Consider the following 20,981-nt stretch of genomic DNA (forward strand, 5'->3'; position numbering starts at 1 on the left):
GGGTAGCGGCGAGGACGGGGAGGCTGCTGGGCCCCCGGGCACCGCCGGGGACGGCCCCGCGGGCCCCCCGCCCCGGGGGCACCGGCTCGGTCCCGGCTCGGGCCTGCTGGCACCGGGCGCCCTCGGGCCCAGCCGGGGCGCCGGCACCGGGGCCGGCTGAGGGCCCGCCGCCGCCAGGGGGCGCAGGATCACGGCGGGGACGTCCTAGCGCGCGTGCCCGCCGCCGCCTCGCCTCCCCGCCCGCCTCCGCCACGTGACGTGATGTGACGTCGGCCCCGGGGTCAGGTGGAAGGGGCGGTCCGGCGCGGCGTGGCGCGGACCGGAAGCGGCGAGCGCGAGGCCGGAAGTGGCGGTGGCAGAGGGCCTTTCCTGAGCGGTGACGGCGGCTCAAGATGTCGATCGAAATCGAGTCCTCCGAGTGCGTGTGGCGGCGGGGAGGGGTGGCGGCGGCGGCGGCGGGCGCGGCCGCGGGGGAGGGGCTGCGCCCGAGGCGCTCGGGGGACGTGAGGGCTGTGGCGGTGGTGCCCGCCTCGCCACGGCCGGGCCCCCGGGGACGAGCGGGGGGCGGGGTAGGCCGTGGGGCTGGTGTGAGTGCTCCCTGTGCCCCCGCAGTGTGATCCGGCTGATCATGCAGTACCTGAAGGAGAACAGCCTGCACCGAGCCCTCGCTACCCTTCAGGAGGAAACGACTGTGTCCCTCAACACTGTGGACAGCATTGAGAGCTTTGTGGCTGACATCAACAGCGGGCACTGGGACACAGTGCTGCAAGCCATACAGTCGCTGAAGCTGCCCGACAAGACCCTGATTGATCTCTATGAGCAGGTGAGGCAGGGCAGGCTCTGTACGGACTGTTCTGGTCCGGGTGGAAGCCCCTCTCTGGAGTGTTCCGCTTAGCCTTTGCTGATGCAGATGTTTGTCTCTTGATGCAGGTTGTGCTGGAGCTGATTGAGCTTCGGGAGCTAGGTGCTGCCAGGTCTCTCCTGAGACAAACAGATCCCATGATCATGCTAAAACAAACTCAGCCAGAGCGGTACATCCACCTCGAAAACCTTCTGGCCAGGTCTTACTTTGATCCTCGCGAGGTATGTTACGCTTTTCCTAGAGACCTCATGATGCTGCCTTGCATGACCCCTAGCATCGGTCCAAGGTGCTAACAGCTTATGGCATCTTTTCTTTTCCATGCTGGGAGCGAGAACGTGCAGCTTCCTAGTTTGACAATTTTACATGTTTTATGAAGTGTGTGGGAAATGATGTGTAACACTTGATCATGAGGCATCATGAGCGGTGGTTCTGAAGTAATACTGCAGGTGGCAGTTTGGGGATTTATACCTGTATCCTGCCACAGGATGACACCTGTGCCTTGCTTTTCCTGTCTTATGGATGCAGAAGAAAATGTACGTTCTGTAAATAAAATTGTTCTTGTATAATAACAATAAAACCAAGATAACAAGGCATTATTTCTGACTGATTATGTCAATCTGACATTTCTAGTGGAAGCATATCCCAAATGTTTCAAGGGTTGGTGTTAAAGGGAAGGGCTGTTTTGAAGGGCTAATAGAAAATTAATTTGGAAGGGGCTTCAATTCAGAGCAATGAATGTTTTTATGCAAAATGGTTTTGAAGAATCACTTCATAAAAATAACTTCTCTCTAGGCATACCCAGATGGAAGTAGCAAAGAGAAGCGGAGGGCTGCTATTGCACAAGCTTTAGCTGGAGAAGTCAGTGTCGTACCTCCATCTCGTCTTATGGCGTTGTTGGGGCAGGTAATTCTTGAAGAATGTTTTAGTAGCAATGTCAGTTTCTGTAGATCTTTGCCACGTAAAACTAACTGTGATGTAGTTGATTCCCCAACTCTATAAAAGTAAAGCTTAAATATTGCACATTTACATGTGGTATAGTGAAAATGATATTTTCTCCATGTGGCAAGGATTTAGTGGTTGTAGGAAAAGACAGCACTCCAGCAGTAGATTTCTTCCCGTAGCATAAATACTCCGCGCATAGAGAAGATTATTTTCAAAGCACATACTACACACACTGTTTCTGTTGTCGTATTTGCAGCTTTCTTTTGATTCTCAGAAGGTGTTCATTGATACTCTATGCAGACAGTATTTAATGATTTTGCTGGCTTATGGCTTACATCTCCCTTTTTAAGTTTGTACATATGCCAAATAAATTCTCTCAGCATAACAGGTGTGTCCTGTGACTGAAGGCAGCTCTCTGCTAAAGGGGTTTTATAAGATTCTGTCTTTTGAACAAAGTTCACTTGTGCCTTCCAAGAAAGCTTATGTGTCGTTTTTAATTTTAATGTATGCGGTTCTAGGCAAATAGACAACAGGTCAGGTAATTTAAATTAACAGAAGAATGAACTCACAGTACGTACTGAAGGTAGAATGAGAAGGGTGGGCCTGAGTCATTCTCCCTTGCAAAAAGCATTTGGGGATAATGTTCTGTTCTGTTTATTGTCATGAGTTAGGAAGCATAATCTGGTAAGTCTTGTTTCAAGTAACTGTTTGCAGTGTATTTGTCTCAAACTGTGCAGGTATACGATTTGTAAGGGTACAAGAAACTATTGCTGTGTTGTGCTAATTAGAAGCAAGTTCTGATGAGGAAGGTGTACGTTAACTGATACCTAACTGTATGGCTTTCAACTCCTCAAAAGGCATTGAAATGGCAGCAGCATCAGGGCCTGCTTCCGCCTGGTATGACAATTGACTTGTTCAGAGGCAAAGCAGCGGTGAAAGATGTAGAAGAAGAAAAGTTCCCCACACAGCTGAGCAGACATATTAAGGTGATGTTTTGTTTGCTTTTATGTGTGTTACTGCTGCTTGTTCCTTCCTGTGCGTTATGTTGGGAGGTAGGAGTAAACCTTCTGAATTCTTCTGTTCTCTTTTTTGTAAGTAATTTCCCTTTCTCTCTCTCTTTTTTTTCTTTTACTTCTTCTCCATGCTTTATCTCATCATGAGACTTTTCATGAGAGTCTGAAATGAGGTCCCTTAACAAGATTGGGTGCTCATGGTATTTGTGAATATGATAAATGTATTAATTGTTTCTTTGACTTCACACTCCAGAATCATTCCGTTTTCAGTAGTGGTTTGCTTAGTCCCCTTCTTTATTTGTGCAAGGAAATACTCATATCTTAAACTTCTGTGCGTGCACATTAGCTTCTGTGAACCACGTAAGTTCTGATCATGAACTACTACATACCAGGTCTACTAATGTGATCAATGTCTCCTTTTTAAGGATTTTATCATACAGATTTCAAAAGACAAGGAGAGGTGTGCTATAATGACATAGTTGTCCTGCAGCACTCACAATATGGAATAGGCAGCTTCCTCTGGTGAAGGCTTTTCACCTTCACCAAGCAGTTCTGTACAGTGAGAAGTGTTAGTTCACTGTAGTAGCTCTACCAGTTCTCACAATGAACAGAAGAGAATGTTTTTCAGAAGTCATGAACTGGAACTTGTGAAATTCAATTTGTTGTGTTCAGTAGCAGCTTGGTAAAAATGCTTTATTAGAACTTGTTTACCCGTACTGATCTTGGATTTTTGTATTGATTCGTGAAAACTTTTTTCTATACTCAGTTGTCATGGTCACTTGTATTTAAAAGTTAAAAATTTAAAAATTGTATATAAAAAATACAAAACATACTCTGTGAAAATGTCGCTGGAGAAACATCATCCCAAGTGAAGCAACTTGTGCTGCTTCAGAAATTTCTGGTCTGCTAGGAATACATGTTGGGTCTTGGAAAGGTGTTTGTTAACATACACGTTCACTGCAAAAACAAAAATATGAAGACAACCAGCCTAACTGCTGCTGTAAGCATGGAGTGTTTGGTGTAAGTTTCACAGATATTACCAGATCAAAAGGAGGGGTTTTTGTTTGTTTTTGAAGTGCTAGTATGTAGGTATTGATAGGTTTTTTTGTGCCTTAACATTACACATGGTGATTTTGTGATGATGGATTTGTGAATCCATACCTCTAGAAAATACTGTATTTTTGCCACCGAAAGGAGGCTGCAGTTTTGTTTTAATGAGTTGCTTCTCATGAATTGCTTACTAGGCTTAATTTATATTGTCCTAAAAACAGTTCGGGCAGAAGTCGCATGTGGAGTGTGCTCGGTTTTCCCCAGATGGGCAGTATCTGGTTACTGGCTCTGTTGATGGCTTCATTGAAGTATGGAACTTCACGACTGGAAAGATTAGGAAGGTAAATTGCACCTTATTTCACACGGATAATTCATTGGCCAGAGCACCTGGTTTTATTCTTTGAGATTACACTTTGTGTTTGTTTTCATTTCTCAGGGACTGTGAATCTGAAAAGGATGTCTGCTTGGGTGATTCAAATATCAGTCTGGAATCTTTACATGGGTTTAATTGTCTGGTTTGTCATAGACTTCTGTCTGCGATAACTTTTTTTTTTTTTTTTTTTTACCTTTCTGGATCATCGTTGTTGCCTCTAAGATGGTGATGATAGCACTTCCCCGTTATTATAAGGTTGTGAAGTCTGCTTGATGATAGGTTATAAAATATAACTGAAGTTAAAACTGCTAGTACTTTTGCACTTTGCCTTAAAATATTTTTCATTAAAGTCACTATTTTGACTGGTGGATCTTCTGCTTTCATTTAGGATCTGAAGTACCAGGCACAAGATAATTTTATGATGATGGATGATGCAGTGCTGTGCATGTGCTTCAGCAGAGATACAGAAATGCTAGCAACCGGGGCACAAGACGGAAAGATCAAGGTACAAATCTTTTCATACGGTATGTTAGTAGAGGTGGTGACCAGAAGGATTAATTTTCAATTGCAGTAATGTTGCAATTCTGTATAAAAACAAATGAAGTTTAGCATGGCTCAGAAAGAGATACGTGTTGGCTCTGATGTTGAAGCATCCGCGATCTCATAACAAAGTAACCACCTCTGTTTCATTTGCTCTTTCCTCTCCAGGTGTGGAAAATCCAGAGCGGTCAGTGTCTGAGAAGATTTGAACGAGCTCACAGTAAAGGTGTTACATGCCTCAGTTTCTCTAAAGACAGCAGCCAGATTCTTAGTGCTTCTTTTGATCAGACAATCAGGTAAATAAACTGAATGTGTGAGCTACAGTGCAGGAGAAAAGAAAACAGAATTTCCACATTAAGCAGTTAAACTTTTGAATATAGATTCACTTGACCTGGGATTTGGTCCCCTTGTATTGAGTTTTAATACTAATAGGAGAGCATGACTCTTGAGGGTTTGAGAGGAACAGTTTGAAAGTTTGACCTTGCTTAACTTGCGTTATTCCAGGGCTAGAGGCCAAGTACTTCTTCTGGTCTAGTGCATTTTGCATTGACCTTGCCTGTTTTCTTTCTTGGGAGACTCCTAGCTTAAGAAACAGTTGTGTCCACCTTCAAAAATAACATTTTTTTATAATAAGCTTAGGGTAAATAGATCTGAGGATAACAGGATGATGACATTTTTTGAAACAGCCTAAACGGCCTAATCATACTCATTAGCTTTAATAGACAACATGACAGTAGTTGGTTCCATCCCTTTTATTTTCCGTGTGAAGCAGTATTATAGGCTCTTCTTTTTGTACTATCTAAAGAAATCCTCTCAGAGCAGCTTTAAGTATTTTGGTACATCTTCTCTGCTTCCTCCTGATAGTTATTGAATAGAGCAAAATTTCCAAAAGTCCAAAAGTGCTTGGGGATCTCGATTAGCAACAGTCATGGCTCTCCCGTGGGCTTGAATAAGGGTCTGTGTGTCCCTGCGAGCTGCATGTAGGCGAGAGGGGATAGGGTGCATCCCTACACATTCACGAACAATCACTTTGCATCCTGTTGGTGCTCCTGAAGTCATGCATTGCCAGCCCACACCCTGAACCCATCTCTGTCATCCCAGCCCCCAGATCCACCCCTCTGTCTCTTGGATCCAGAGAACTCCCTTTAGAGTGGGAACAAGAGGAAGAAGGACCCAAAGAAAATGTTTTCTTGACATCTATTCTTCCCAGCAGTCTGACATGGAATACTGGAGATACAACCCTGGAAGACAGCCAGGCTGATAGACCCTAAGAGCTGCAACAGCGGGAGTTGCAATTGATATCTGGAAATGGCAGTACAGCCTTTCCTGTGCTTTAGGGTGCTGTTTTTTGACCTGAGTATCTCTCCAGATGTACATGGTGTATAAGGGAAGGCTGAGAGAGCTGGACCTGATTGGCCTGGAAAAAGAAGGCTTAGAAGGGATCTAGTTGCCTCATCTAGAGGTAGTCATAGATAAGACAATGCCAGACTCCTCTCAAGTGCACAGTTCCTACAAGGGACAACCTCCAGGAAGTGAAATTCTGATTGTATATACAGAAAAACTTTTTTTTTCCTCTTGAGAAAGAAGCAGAGCTTGGACAATACTGAGAGAGTTGCGTCAGGCTGGGGGCGGATCGCAACCCTTGAGGACTTTCTAAGCTAAATTGAACAAGACCATGAGTGACTTGGAAGTTGACATTGCTTTGAGGAGAGCAGTGGAATAGAGGTCTTCTGAGGTCTCTTCCAGCCTAAGTTATTCTGTGGTTCTCTGACATGTACCATTGTTTTGGAATCTCTGTTAGAGAAAAATCATGCAGCCAGATGGTTTATACATTTATGCTGGCAAGAGAAAAAAAAATATTTTCAGTGATGAGAAAGAACCATAGAGACAGGATAATTTTTCTCTTCACTCCCAAAAGATACTTCCCATTTCTCCAGACTGTCTCTGCAGTTCTGCTTTTGGGCGTGGGAATTCTTTCCATTTGTAATGCAAACCATCCTTTGCTGTGTAGCACCATCATTGTGTTGGGATATGAGCTGTGGGGTTTTTCTTAACCAATGTGTATAGTTCAGTTTCCCAGTGTCTGTGGGAACATTCCTTTTGGGCAGTCAAACTGTTCATGATATTGAAGGCTTGCAAGCTGAGATGTTGGGAACCCAGGATTGGGCTTTCTACAAACTTTGGAGTTGCTTTGGTGCGCAATCCAGTTAGTGTAGTTCAGCAAGTTGGTAATGTGTCGACTCAGTTACAGCAGTTGGATATGAGGTCTGTCTGCAGAAAATCCAAGGAATTACATCCCTCTTAATGTGGTTGGGCTAAACTGAACACACTTGGCATTACGTGACACTTTCCGTGTGCTAAGACCTACACGCGTACAGTTACTGCAGCTTACCTGGTGTGCAGATAATCTGTTAAGCCGCAACACGATAGAGCAATGGATTGTTGTGGGACAGGTATGAAGGTGGTTAGGCTTGCATCTGTGCTCTGAGAAAGCTCAAGTGTCTGTGCAAACTGTGTAAGGCAGGCTAGACATAAATTATAAAAGACTAATTTAGGAGGTACCTCTAGAGGTCTCTAGTCCAATATGCTTCTCTGAGCACAACCAACCTTTCAGTTAGGACAGCTTGCTCAGGGCCTTGTCCAGCTGAGTTCTCAAAATCTCCATGGGTGGAGACCCCACTGCTTCCCTTGGCATCTGTCCTAGGGCTGTACAACCCTCTCAGAGAAAATCCTGTTTGGACATAAGGAAAAATGTTCTCTTTTGTTTTCCTTTGTAACTTGTGCCCTTTGCCTCTTGTCCTTTAGCTGTACACCTCTGAGAAGAATATGTCTCCATTTATTCTGTAAAAACTGTTAGGTAGTGATGCTAACTAAATAGTTACAATTTTTCAGGTGTTTAGTAAGGACTTAAGATATCCTTTTTTTTTCTTTTAAAGGATCATTGCAGGGTGGATAAAAGCAAGAACGAAAGTTAATTGTAACTTTTAATACTAGCAAATAGTCACAAAAATACTCAAACTCTGTTGTAATCTAAGTTACCAGATGGGTAGCAACCTCATCAAATCCTTGTTTCTGCAGTGCTTAGCATCTGGAAAGCGTTGTTTAACATTTGTGTAGTGCAGTAATTCTGATCCTGCACCTATTTGGTGTCTTGTTACTGCGTGGAATTTGGTCGCTGCCGGGTAGATTTGGTTTGCAGCAACGCTTTTCTATTGCTACGCAGAGACTTTGCTGCAGTTGAAAGCAGCTTAGGTCAGTTTTGTATAGCTCACAGTTATTTTTCTTCTTTGAGGTATTCTGACTTACTTAATAATTTGTTTAACTTTTTTGTCTACAAGGAAGACAGCAATTAGATGCTCCTGAACTTTCACTTCTCTGGGCTGTACACACCCAGCCCTCTCAGCCTCTCTTCATGCATCATGTCTAGCCCTCTGGCCATCTTAGTGGCCTCTTAGTGGGAGCCCAAAACTGGACACAGTCCTCCAGAGGTGGCTACACCTCTGCCAAGCAGAGGGGAACCTTAATCTGCAGACTGTGCCTCTCCTAATCCACCTGGTGTGTGGCTGGGTTTCCTCAAAGCCACAGCACGCTGCTGGCTTTCACTGTGTTCCCCACAGGGCCTGCCAGGTCCTTTGCTGCAGACCTCCTCTGCAGCCGCTCAGCCCCCAGTTAATTCTCATGCCTGAGGTGGTTCTGCAACAATCTGTTCTCAACATCACGAGGTTTCTCTCAGTCCATCTGTCCGGTTGGTCAAGGCTTCCAACTTCCTTATCTGTCTTTTTCAAAATTGAGTTGCAGGATATGGGACTTACATTGTGAATCAGATTGATCCAGTGCTTGATGACTGTATATGTTTTATGTTTAATTGAATGGGATTGTATAATATATTTAATAGCTTTAGGCCCTTGCCTGTACTGTAAAACCCCATGGTACTAATGTTACTGCTTTAGATGAAAATGAAGAAATGTGTGGATCTGGAGGCAACTGCCCAGTGAACAGGTATTACAAAACATCTTAATGAGAGATGTTAATCTGTTTAAATCCTGATATATATGAACTATAGCATAAGCATTTTAATTGAAATTATGTAAGGTTGGATGTTGAATCAAGGACAGCAATTTTCAAATGCAACAAGGAATTTCATTCTCAAGGCTTCAGACTTCTGTTTGAAAACCGTATTTCTGTAGCCAGTAGGTACTGCAATTTAAGGGTGATAGAGATTAGCCGTATAATTTCCTTATAGAGACCAAGCAAACTCTTTGCAGAGTTGCACAGTAAGAGGCAATGGGAGCAGCCTGCAAAAGAAAAAAATTCTGGCTGAGTGTAAGGACAGAATTTTTCTTGACTCAACTGGACAAGGCCTTGGTCAAAGCCCTGAGCAAGCTGACCTCGCTTAAAGTTGAGGAGTCTGTTGGACTAGAGACTTTCAAACTTAATTCCGTAATTTTTGTCTTGTTAGCTTCCTAGTTTCCCCTTTCATAGTCCTGTCTTCTAATATGTACAGCGTATATTACATACATGGCCTTGAGGTTGAAGGTTGATGGTATTTCCCTAAGCTTTTCCCAGGAACACATAATGCCTTTGATGAAAGGGGCTTGTGATAAAGACTTAAGAGTTGCGGACTTTTAGCACTTTTTATTGTTGCCTATGAAAGGTATCCCACATTTAAAAAATGGTGAAGGCAGAGAGTGGTTCAGACTACCTCAGTTGCTCACTCAGTTGTGACCTCTGTTGTGTGACAGGATTCATGGTTTAAAATCTGGGAAAACTTTAAAGGAATTCCGTGGTCATTCTTCCTTCGTCAATGAAGCTACTTTTACCCAGGACGGCCACTATATTATCAGTGCATCTTCTGATGGCACAGTGAAGGTAAGATAGCATTAACCCTTTGTAAATAACACATTCAGACTATTTGCGTGTTGTAGCTGATTTGTTATAACTGCTGCAGTCACTGGAGAAGGACTTGGGGTTATCTGCAATAATATGTCTTTCTGCTTGTGACCTTTGCTGTAGATTGGTGTAAATGAGAACTGATGAAGTTTCATACTGTGCTTACAGACTGCTGCAGAGCCTGTTTCTGCTGTATTTATGAAAGGAGGACATAAGTGCAGTACTTACCTGCCTGCTCCTGCATTATTCTAGAAATAGAATTGACTGTGACGCCTCTTGTCCTGGAATGTGGGGATTCCCTTGTCTGAAATAATGGCATTTTCTTGCTTACTGTGTTGGACGCCTGTTTATTTCTTGGTGCTTAGGAGTCCCTTGTTGTGTAAGCTAGGTAATCTAGCATTAATGACACTGGTTGTAGAAATGATAGGTTTGGCTTCTGGTCTCAGCAAAGAGTGGAACTACTCAGTATGTAGCAGTTAAGAGGAGTAAAGCATTGTTGTGTATAGGGCATTATTGACTGATAATAAATAAATGAATACAGAAACAGCTACGTTAAGTAGGACATCGATGCAGTGCATGGGGGGTGGGTAAACAGGTCTGGTGTATAGATCTGGCCTAGGAGAGTGTGATAGATTTTGCTCATATTAAATGGGGCGTTACTTCAAACTTGCAGTCTTCGCTAGACTGCCCCAGTCATGGGAGTAGCATAAGAAGGTGGTATCTTTCATTTTGATTGTAGTAGTATGAATCAGCAAAAATATTCCACAGATGGCAAGTTACATTTTATTTTAAATATTAAACAAGCAGGTCCATTTCCTGTTTACAAACAGCTAGAACAGCCTGGTGTTGAGCCTGAAGCAGCTCTAAGCTGGGACATCTCTCCCACCAGTATCAGTGAGGCTTTGCTTTTTCAGCAGTTGTCATGCCTGTCCTTTGTAAGGCAAACTGTGTGTGCAGAGGCTGCGCATGTATTCACAGATACCAGCTAAAACCAGAAAGCAAGTCTGGACTCACCCCTCAGGGAATATGCTTAATGAAAGGGAGCCAGGCTGAATGTGGATAATGGAAATTCACTTTCAGTTCAGTTGTAGTGAAATTGCTCATGGTGTCCACACTTCAAAATAGGTTTGATAATTTTTTTTTTTTTAAATCTGCTTTAAACTACAATTTTTGGAATTCATATTTCCCTTCAGGAGCCTTAAGAAATCTGAATCCTCTATCCTGAATGAGCTTGTTGTTTAATTTTTTTAAAGCTAATTGGTTTTACGTTTATTTTTCATACTAGGTTTGGAACGTGAAGACGACAGAGTGCTCAAACACCTTCAAATCTCTTGGCAGCACTGCTGGGACAGACATTACTGTGAACAGTGTCATTCTGCTGCCTAAAAACCCGGAACACTTTGTTGTTTGCAACAGATCGAATACAGTCGTCATTATGAATATGCAAGGACAAGTATGTGGTCTTACTGGTGTCCTTTCAAGTCTCTCTCTCTCTCAGTCATTTTAAGAATGCCAAAAACCTAGTTAATAACCTAGCCTTGGGTTAAACCCGATTTCTCCAGTTTGCTTTCATGAGAGACTTCTCTGTACTCAGGTTATAGAACAGCTCGACTTGCAGAAAGCAATTGCAGCTATGGAGAGATCCTGTGTTCTAAACAGACCTAGTGCTGCCTAAATATTTTTGTCCTGGATGTAGTAATGATGTGCTGCAGTTTAATCCTGACAAATATTTTTGTGGGGATATCTTTACAGATTGTAAGAAGTTTTAGCTCCGGTAAGAGAGAAGGTGGTGACTTTGTCTGCTGTGCACTTTCACCTCGTGGTGAATGGATCTACTGTGTTGGTGAAGATTTTGTGCTCTATTGCTTTAGCACAGTGACCGGCAAGCTGGAGAGAACTCTGACTGTAAGTTCTTAGCTTTGAGCTTTTGCAGACTTCTAAACACAAGGATGATTGAAATATTTGTTATTTATGAAGTCTGTAAGGAGAAGTCTTGTACCAAAGAATCTTTCACCTCTAGCAGCCATGATTGGTAACAAATGCGTTCCAGAACACTTGGCTGTAGAATGTCTTCAGTTTTTTTAGAACCATTTTAATTTTAAAACTTATGAAAATGTTTACGCACCAAGCCAAGAATGAATTGGTTCAAACTTACTTGAACTAGAGCATGTCTTCACCTAGGCTCCGGCTGATGGAGAATCTGACCAAGCTGTTAGATTTAAAGCTGTCAGGCTTAAATTTGCTGTGGATTAAACTAAAGAGGAGTACCAGCTTGAATGTCTAAATTTAATGGGGAACACTTAGATGTCGTGGATTTCAGTGGATGTAAACCTTCACTGAACCTTCCGTCACCCCAGAAGAAGTAACTGCTAAGTCACAAAAATTGTTTGCAACTGGAACTTTATACTGGGGGGCATGTACCTCTGCTTTTGCTGTATGCACAAAGCATGTTAAACCTCAGTGCAGCTTTCCTCTAGTTCTTGTTTGAAGAGGATATTTGGCTTGAATCTGCTAAAGGAAGAACCTTCTGATGCATTTTTCTGCTTATTCTCTAGGTTCATGAAAAAGATGTCATTGGCATTGCTCATCACCCCCACCAGAACCTGATTGCTACTTACAGTGAAGATGGCCTCCTCAAGCTCTGGAAGCCATAGCTTGATTTTACAGTGAGCTATGAAGTGTGCCTGTTAGTTGCAGGTTATTGATGTTTGTGTTTTAACAAGGTCTAAATGCATAGGATGTGATATTTGCTCAATTTTCAGTTCAGGTTTCCAGAGAATGAGATTTTTACTTCTTGGTCTAAAGTTAGGTAGATTGATGCTTAAATATAGCATCAGTTGATTTCAGATACTTTTTATTTTTACCAGAGTAGCAGAAGCAATTTCAGCGAGAGTGTTTTTCCTGTCTTCTGAAGTCTGTACTGTTCCTACAGTGTTTATAAAAGTTGAATGAGCTAGGAACTATACACACTTACAAGTCGTTGCTGACTTCCTAGAATACAGTAAAATGCTTTTTTTATTTGAGTGAATTATGTGGAATGGGAAAGCTGTCTCTTCTCCACTGCTGAAGCAAAGGCACAGTTTTTACTGGAATGCAGATGAGCCTACTCTGTCCTCGGCTTGAAGGCAGAGGCTTTTCTAGTCCATTGGGTTTTGCCATGTTCAATTTTCACTATAATTTTTCCAATTAAGTAGTGTCACACGGCTTCCCCAGAACGAAACTATTCTTCCCCATCTCCCAGCACTTCCTGCTATAAACCCGCCTAAAGTGGCAGTGAGACATAGGGTTTTTTTGTTTTGTTTTGTTTGTTTGTTTTTGTGGGTTTTTTGTTTCTTTTGGTTTTTTTTTTTGTTTGGTTGGTTTGGTTTTGTTTTGCTTCAAGGCTAAAAGGAATTATTACCTGGTCCCTCTTCCTGTAAGTGCATAATGTCTTCAGACCAGCTTTAACTGAAGCAGGCCTCAGGGGATCAATATTTTTGAACATGCAAAAGCCGGTTTACATAGGCCGAGTTCCTAGTGCTGTGATGCTGCACATGCTGCAGTTGTTCTGTTTTTTTCCACTTTATTCAGTTTAACTTCCTGTTTTCCCAAAAGGCCATGGCATACTTAAGCTTTAAATAATTATTTAAGATTGCTTTTTAAATTCATATATCTCTGGACCTAGTTAAGGTGATACTTAGGTCCCATACTATGATAAAAAGAAGCTTTCAGGCTCTTCAGTTTAGAGCAGGTGATGGTCCTGACTAATGCACACTGTTGTGAATGTACACCAGAATATTCTCAAGTCTGACCATGGTTTTTCTAGGATGCAGCAAAAAATGAGGTTTTGTCTGTAATGAGACAAAAGCATGTAGATTTGAATCTGCCACGCTGTTTCCTGTCCTCATCTCTTGTAGAATGCTTTGCTGCCACACTAATCTTTCAAACAATAATAACTTCTCTCTGACTTAATAAACTAGTTCCAATTTAAATAACCTCAGATTTTTTTTCAGCTGGAGGGCTCCATCCTAACGCAAGTATTGGTTGTCAGCTGGTGACTGGCCTCCTTCAGCACTGACCGATGCACTTGATTCATATGGTCTATGTTCACATTGGTCTAAGGAAATGCAGAAAAATTGCGGCTTAACTTCTCACATAGCATTGCTTGTTCACTACAACTGTAGTGTTTAGTACTGTGTTTAGCTGTAATGTTTTAATTCAATTAAAAATTAACTTTTAATTAAGTTGTTTTTTACTTCCTTATATATGGCAATAAAGTTATTTTTTAGATAGCAAGAAGTGATTATTTTTCCTGCCTGAAAAAAACCCCAGTGTGTCAGAAACATCTGACAGTAATACCTCTAACAAGATTCATTGGCAATTAGTACTTTTGATACAGGAGATGATCTTGTCAAAATACTTTTAATATTATCTAACTTGTGGTTCATTTTGCCTTCAGATTACGCAGAACTGCTAATCCTCAATGTAAACTATATCTTACATTGTTCTTTAAAAGAAAAGTAGTTGTAGCAAATAAAACTGTCAGAATCCTGAATGTTTAAAGATTGAAATATATTCTCTACTGTAAAAATGTGAGAAAATGTGGCATTTATGCTTTTTATTTAAGATTTTCTGAGTTTATTGCATCAAGTACTCGAGACAAAAAAGCAAAATGTACTTATACTTACAGAAGGGCAATGGTAAAACTTACCTCCTGGGCTGCAGCTGTATTTAGTAAAATAGGTGGCAGTTGGCACAAAAGTACAATGATAATCCTGAAAACGTTAAGTTTTTTTAAAGGTAAAATGTAATTTTTTTTAAAATAGAAATGTTAATTTTTTTTTTTTAGTGTAATCTAGGAAGACATTTTGTCTCTGGAGAATCAGCCAGGTGTTACGCCACTTACCTGTATGTAAGACTTGAACAAGGCAACATCTAGTGCTTTAACTAATATTAAAGAAAGCATTGTTCACCCATGGGCCTTGCTTTATTCTTGAATTATTTTGCTTGGAGCTGGCGAGTTCTGTCATACATAGAGAAGTGCAAAATGCTTTGCGGGGGGAGCGCCATATAATGAAAGTCTCATGGGTCAGTTCATCCCCCTGTTTCTGAACTGGAGATCAATCAGTTTCAGCCTTGCGCGGGTGGAATCAGCTGCCTGCCAGTATGTGCTTGCAGAATGTATGTGGAGGAACTACTGCCATCTCAGCAAAAAATAAGTGAGCTTGGATTTCTCCACAGTTATCCAAGTGGTGGTTGTAACGCTTTTTTAATGTTACTGGGGTAGTAACTTTGTCCTAGTAACGTGTGAGGCTGTGGATGCAGTGTAGTCCTGCTCTGATACCACTACCAGCTTGCCATCTGCAAAGAAAAATCAAACCCTCACTTGAGTCCTAGAAAGAGTTAGAGAGACCAGCTGAAAAATGAAGACTTGATCTCAAAAGAAAAATATCCTTTGTGAATGTCTTATAAAGCAGCCAAATTCTCATGAGGTCTGAGTGACCAGACAGTCTCCGTGGGTGCCTGCCACCCCGCGTGAATCTGTGATTCTGTATGTTGCTGATGATTTTGAACGGTGAGCTTGGGTGAGAGGGCCTGCCTCTGATTTGGGGCAGCTTGGTAACACCGGTGTTCACTCTGAGATAAGAAGAGAAAGAAAATATGTCGCAGAGATTCATAGGAAAGATGATGCTAAAAGTCAGTTATAAATGCTCTTCAGGTACAGCTTTTCTTCACTTTTTGCCTAGTGTCTGGATGGGTTTCAGGAGTCCTTTTTAAGCGTGGTTACTCCATTTCCAGTCCCTGTTGATGATGTGGGCTCCAGTGTGTGTGCTCTGGATAGCTGTAAATAAACCCTACAACCTTCTGGATCATGGCAACTTGTGAGAGGCAGGCTGAGCAAACTTGGATCTGAATGTCAAGGGGAAAAGCATAGGCTTTAGGTGAATCCTAAGGAGAAAGGTGGCTAAACGTTTTATTTCAGGGGCAGAGCAGGAAAATGGTATGTGGGAATTCTTTGGCTCCCCATGGAGCAAGATACAAGGAGACAGATGCTGCTGAAGTGAAGGGAGCACAACAATTTTACCTATAACAGGTGCTGCTTTCATTATGAAGCCCTCTTTCAGTTTCTTTGTGTCCCTTAGCCTATAAAATTGCTCCCTGTGTAGTAACAAATTCTTCTGATACTGCCTCTGCTTTGTTGGGCAGGAAATGGCATTTGCTTGTCTGGGAGCAAGCACGTGCTGCTGCCAACTAATTAAGCCTTTCCTGTCTTCCCAAATTAGAAGCTTTGTAAGCCAAATCAACAAATAAGTGTTTTTTCAAGTTTTATTCACAGAATGACAGGATGTCTGAGGTTGGAAGGGTTGGAGACTCCACCACCTACCTCTCTGGGCAACCTGTGCCAGTGCTCGGTCACCCTCGCAGTAAAAAGCATTCCCTGATATTCAGAGGGCACCTCCTGTGTTTCAGTTTGTGCCCATTGCCTCTGGTCCTGTCACTGGGCAGCACTGGAAAGAGCCTCGCTCCGTCCTCCTTGCACCCTCCCTTCAGGTTTTTATATACATTGATGAGATCCCCCCCCGAGCCTGCTCTCCTGGCTGAACAGCCCCAGATGTCTCAGCCTTTCCCCATAGGAGAGATGCTCCAGTCCCTTCAGCATCTTCATGGCCCTTTGCTGGACTCTCTCCAGTATGTCCATGTCTCTCTTATATTAGGTAGCCCAAAACCAGACCCAGCACTCCAGGTGTGGTCTCACCAGTGCTGAGTAGAGGGGAAGGATCATCTCCCTCAACCTGCTGGAAACCCGGATACCGTTAGCCTTCTTTCCGAAAAGGGCACATTGCTGGCTCATGTTCAACTTGGTGTCCGCCAGGACCCCAATGTTCCTTCTCTGCCCAGCTGCTTTCCAGCTGGGTGGCCCCCAGCATGTCCTGGTGCCAGGGTTGTTCCTCCCCAGGTGCAGGACTTTGCACTTCCCCTTGTTGAACTTCATGAGGTTCCTGTCAGCCCATTTCTTGAGCCTGTCCAGGTCCCTCTGGATGGCAGCACAACCCTCTCTTGTATCAGCTGCTTCTCCCAGTTGTGTGTCATCTGCAAAGTTGCTGAGGTTGCAAAGATGCTGTCCCATCAGCCAGATCATTACTGGAGATGTTTAACAGGGCTGGAGCCAGCACTGACCCCTGCAGTACACTGCTAGTCACTGGCCTCCAACTAGACTTTGTTCCACTGATCAGCACCCTCTGGGCCTGGCCATTCATCCAGTTTTCAATCCCTCTCACTGCTTATCCATCCCACACATCAACAGCTTCTCTGTGGGGATCTTCTTATGGGAGACAGCATCAAAGGCCTTACTGAAGTCCAGGTAGGCAATATCCACTGCTCTCCCCTCACCTACCAGGCCAGTCATTTCATGGTAAAAGTTAGTCAAGTTGGTCAAGCATGGCTTCTCCTTGATGAAGCTGTGCTGACTACTACTGATGATTTTCTTGTGCCTGGAAATGGTTTCCAGGATTAGCTGCTCCATCACTTTCCCAGGGATCGAGGTGAGGCTGACAGGCCTTTAGTTCCCTGGATCCTCCTTCTTGCCCTTCTTGAAGACAGAAGTGACATTTGATTTCCACCAGCCTTCAGGCACTTCTCCCAATTGCAATGATTGATCAAAGATTATTGAGAGTGGCCTCGCAATGACATCTGCCAACTCTCACAGCACTTGTGGGTGCATCCCATTAGGGCCCATGGACTTAAGTATGTCCAGTTTGCTTAAGTCTTCCCTGACCTGGTCCTCTTCCACCAAGGGTACATCTTTCTTGCTCCAGACTTTCCCCTTGGTCTCTGGGACTTGGGATGCCTGAAGGCCACTGTTGCTAGTAATACTGAGGCAAAGAAGGCATTCAGTACCTCAACCTTTTCCATGGCCTGTGTAACCAGGTGCCCCATCTCATTCAGCAACGGGCCCACATTTTCCCTAGCCTTTCCCACCTATGTACTTACAAAAGCCCTTGTCGTCTTTGACATCCCTGACCAGATTCAACTCCAGTTGAGCTTTAGCTTTTATAACTTCATCCCTGGATGCTTGGGCGTGTTTGTGTTCCTCCCAACTTACCTGTCCTTGGTTACACCCTCTGGATGCTTCTTTTTTGTGTTTGAGTTTGGACAGGCATTCCTTGTTCATCCACACGGACCTCCTGGCGTTTTTGCCTGACTTACTATTCACTGGGATGGACTACTCTTGAGCCTGGAGGAGGTGAACCTTGAATACTAACCAGCTTTCTTGGGTCCCTCTTCCCTCCAGGGCCTTATCCCATGGGATGCTTCCAAGCAGGCCTCTGAAGAGACCAAAGTCTGCTCTCCTGAAGTCCAGGAGCTTGCTTTTACCCTCCTCCTTCCTCTCAGGATCCTGAACTCCACCAACTCATGGCCACTGCAGCCAAGGCTGCCTTTGACCTTCACAGTCCCAACAAGGCCCTTGTTGATGAGTATGAGGTCTGCAGAGCACCTCACTGGTTCCTCTGTCACTTTTTGGTCAGGAAGTTCTCACTGAGGTACTCCAGGAACCTCCTGGATTGATTATGATGTCCTGCTGTGTTGTCCTGCCAGCAGATATCAGGGCGGTTGAAGCCCCCCATTCTTTGGGCACTATAATAGTGCTCATCTTACCTCCTAAGAAAACATGGAACCTGGCATTTCTTTATCTATCTGTGGCTTTGGAAAAGGATGGCTTAAATGAAACCTTGCTTCTCTCAGTTTGCCTTACTAAAGCTTTGAGCACCAATCAATCACAGACGGAAGCAGGAACATGTCTTCCCAGATGAAGCTGCTAATGAAAAAGTCATAGGGCAAGTTGCTTGCTTGCTTGACCTTGTGTCACACTGCAAATTCAAAGCAGATTTGGGATCATTAAGTTTACTCCCTCGGGCTGAGCAAATTTCTTGCACTGCTGCTGGGTAGCAGGTAGACAAAGCACAGGGAGGAGAGGACAGTCAGGGCCCTGAAGTCTTAGAGGCAGAAGCAAAAATGAGAGCAGGCTTTTGAATGAATCTGCAGTGGGCGTTCTCAGTTTCACAGCAAACCTGTGGAATAGTGGAGTTGCTAGATTTCTGGGGAAAAAACAAGTCCTATGTGCCTGGCGCACAGTGGAAAGAATCACTGTAACAGACTAGACTATGAGTCTGATGATATGAATTTGGTGTTGTTGAAACTGAAACACTGGAAGTAATTGCAAACATCAACTCAGGTTACAATAGGTTGGATTGCTATGCTGGTAGTTATGGAAGCAGCTATTTTGTGTTACTGTATCCTCAATTTCTACAGCTGTCCATTCAGTTCATTCCCCCAAATAGGAGACAATATCCCACATAGAGCAATGAGAAATCAGAAAAAAATCATCTTTTTTTTCAGTGGTATAGAACATGCTTTGCTGCTTGCTGTAGCCGTGTGATTCCTAGAATATCACGGGAGAACTAAGCTTGGAAGAGGCCATACATTGTATTCAATATCCCACTTGAAGGTCTAAGGGCTGGGTTCCTCTTCTTGCTAGCTCTTGCTTTCAATCGCTAGTGCTTTTTGCTGAAAGCTTACTCTACTGCTGCCAGTGTATTTCTTTGGGACATCACTTTTATGTCAGTCACTAGCTCATTCCAAAGCAGAATGCTAAACTGCTGGTGTTTCTGCTGCCCTCCCTGCATTAGTAGTAGCATCTTTCCCTGGGCTGCTCTGCCAAGGCTTCCAGAGGCTTCTGGTCAGCCACCCTCCTGGAAACTGCGTCTGGCCCATCCTCTAGACCAGCCGTGGTGTCACCAAGCATGAAGCACAATTGGCCACCATGGTCTTGAGACTAAGTCAAGAACAGAAACATGACCTCAAGTGTGTGGATGCAGTTATGGGTATTGTGAAAAGAAAACCAAAGTGTCCCTGGTAAAAAAAGGGCTATGGAATGTTTTAGAGTCACCTGAAGCAAAATAATGTCCTGTTATCCTCAAGACACTGCACTGAGCTTGGTCTGCCCTAGCTGTTTTGATCCAGTAGTTAAGGGAAAAAAAAAAAAACCAAACTGAACTGAAAACAAGTAGCATATTGTAGTACTGTTTAGTCTCAAGACAGTTGTGCAGGAGTCTCAGCCCTAGCCAGCAGCAGGATTATTTTCTGTTCCTCCACTTGACTTGGGCAAACTGTGCTACTGATAGAGCAAAGGCTCCTGCTGGTCACATTTGTACAGCTCACCGATGAGCTCATTGAAGTAGAATCTAGAAAGACACTTTGCCTACAGTATTTTATTCCTGCTGAGACAAAGAAAAAAAAAAAAAAAAAAGTAGGTGAAACATGTAGGGGATCGCTATTCTGTAGGTACCTGAAAGGGAACTACATTTGAGGTATAAAACCCATGGTACCAGCTGTCTTAATACAATGAAATCCATAACACTTGAAAGAACTAGTTCTAACACTTAACAGTTTCCAGATATTCAAGTTACAACATACATAGTGTCATGTAGCAGCTATTTCCAGGAAGAAAAACTGAGTTCTCTTCATGACACTTTTGCTTCAAAGCGTTATGAAAAGCGTAAGCTCTGTCCCAAGCCAGATGGTAGAACGAGACTGAACTACCACACTGGAGGTTAAATCTGGACCTGTCTTCTCAGCACATTTTCTGAAAGAAGTTTTTTGCTAAGATTTTTCTGTGAATAGCTGTCTAAAAAGAAGGGGGTGGTGTCTTTAAACCAACATCTGGTCTAAGAAAAGAGGCAATGAACAATTTTGTAATTATATTGGAAATGCTTCATCTACAATAATTAGAACATTCATACAGAATTTTCAAGAGTCAGCTTAAAATAATGCACACAATACATTAATTTCAGAACATCCTAGACGCATCAGTTGGTTGTATTCACTGACAGTAAGTTTCTTTCCTCTGCAGGTTCATATATCCCCACCAGCAGGGCTGGTACTGCTTTCCACGACACACCACTGAGGGGTATCTGATTTTGGTAATCAAGGTGGAAGTCAAGCTTCACATGCCAGCAGGCTGACAAATTCCAAACCGCATGTGTGCTGATAAAGCCTGGAGGTTTCTGCTCATGCGCGGTAGCGAAGGAAGGTCCTGCAGCAGCCAAGCAACCACTGGCTCTATAGGCAGTATGGTGCAGGACAGCAGCCAAACAGTAGTCAGCGATGAACCAAAGCAAGCTTCACATCTAGCTCCAGGGTCAGGACCAAAGCTGGCAGAAGAAGGGACTATTTGACCTTAAGTGCAGTAGCTTCAGAGAGCTTGTGGATCGCATGACTTTAATGGGCCTGTGAAGACTGACCACATCCTTGTCAGCTTCACATATTATGT

The 20,981-nt window shown here is 43.3% G+C and overlaps 1 protein-coding gene across 5 annotated transcripts; it reads left to right on the forward strand.

Moving 5' to 3' along the window:
- Positions 1–304: 304 nt before the first annotated feature.
- SMU1 (SMU1 DNA replication regulator and spliceosomal factor) lies at positions 305–20,645 on the forward strand. 5 transcript variants are annotated; one of them, XM_082336277.1, is made up of 13 exons: positions 306–418; positions 613–823; positions 931–1,083; positions 1,655–1,765; positions 2,662–2,790; positions 4,089–4,208; positions 4,629–4,745; positions 4,949–5,076; positions 9,523–9,649; positions 10,956–11,123; positions 11,423–11,575; positions 12,226–12,367; positions 20,562–20,645. In XM_082336277.1, the coding sequence occupies exons 1-12, from the start codon at positions 393–395 to the stop codon at positions 12,322–12,324; spliced, it is 1,542 nt and encodes a 513-aa protein (XP_082192403.1). In that variant the 5' UTR covers positions 306–392; the 3' UTR covers positions 12,325–12,367; positions 20,562–20,645. The 5 variants fall into 5 exon arrangements, with proteins under 5 accessions (XP_082192406.1, XP_082192403.1, XP_082192402.1 ...); XM_082336276.1 differs by lacking the exon at positions 20,562–20,645 and adding an exon at positions 13,663–14,622; XM_082336278.1 differs by lacking the exon at positions 20,562–20,645 and adding an exon at positions 13,663–14,622 and having other exon boundaries at positions 12,226–12,356.
- Positions 20,646–20,981: the final 336 nt, after the last annotated feature.

Source organism: Platalea leucorodia (genome assembly GCF_965183815.1).
Source record: "Platalea leucorodia genome assembly, chromosome: Z".
NCBI lineage: Eukaryota > Metazoa > Chordata > Aves > Pelecaniformes > Threskiornithidae > Platalea > Platalea leucorodia.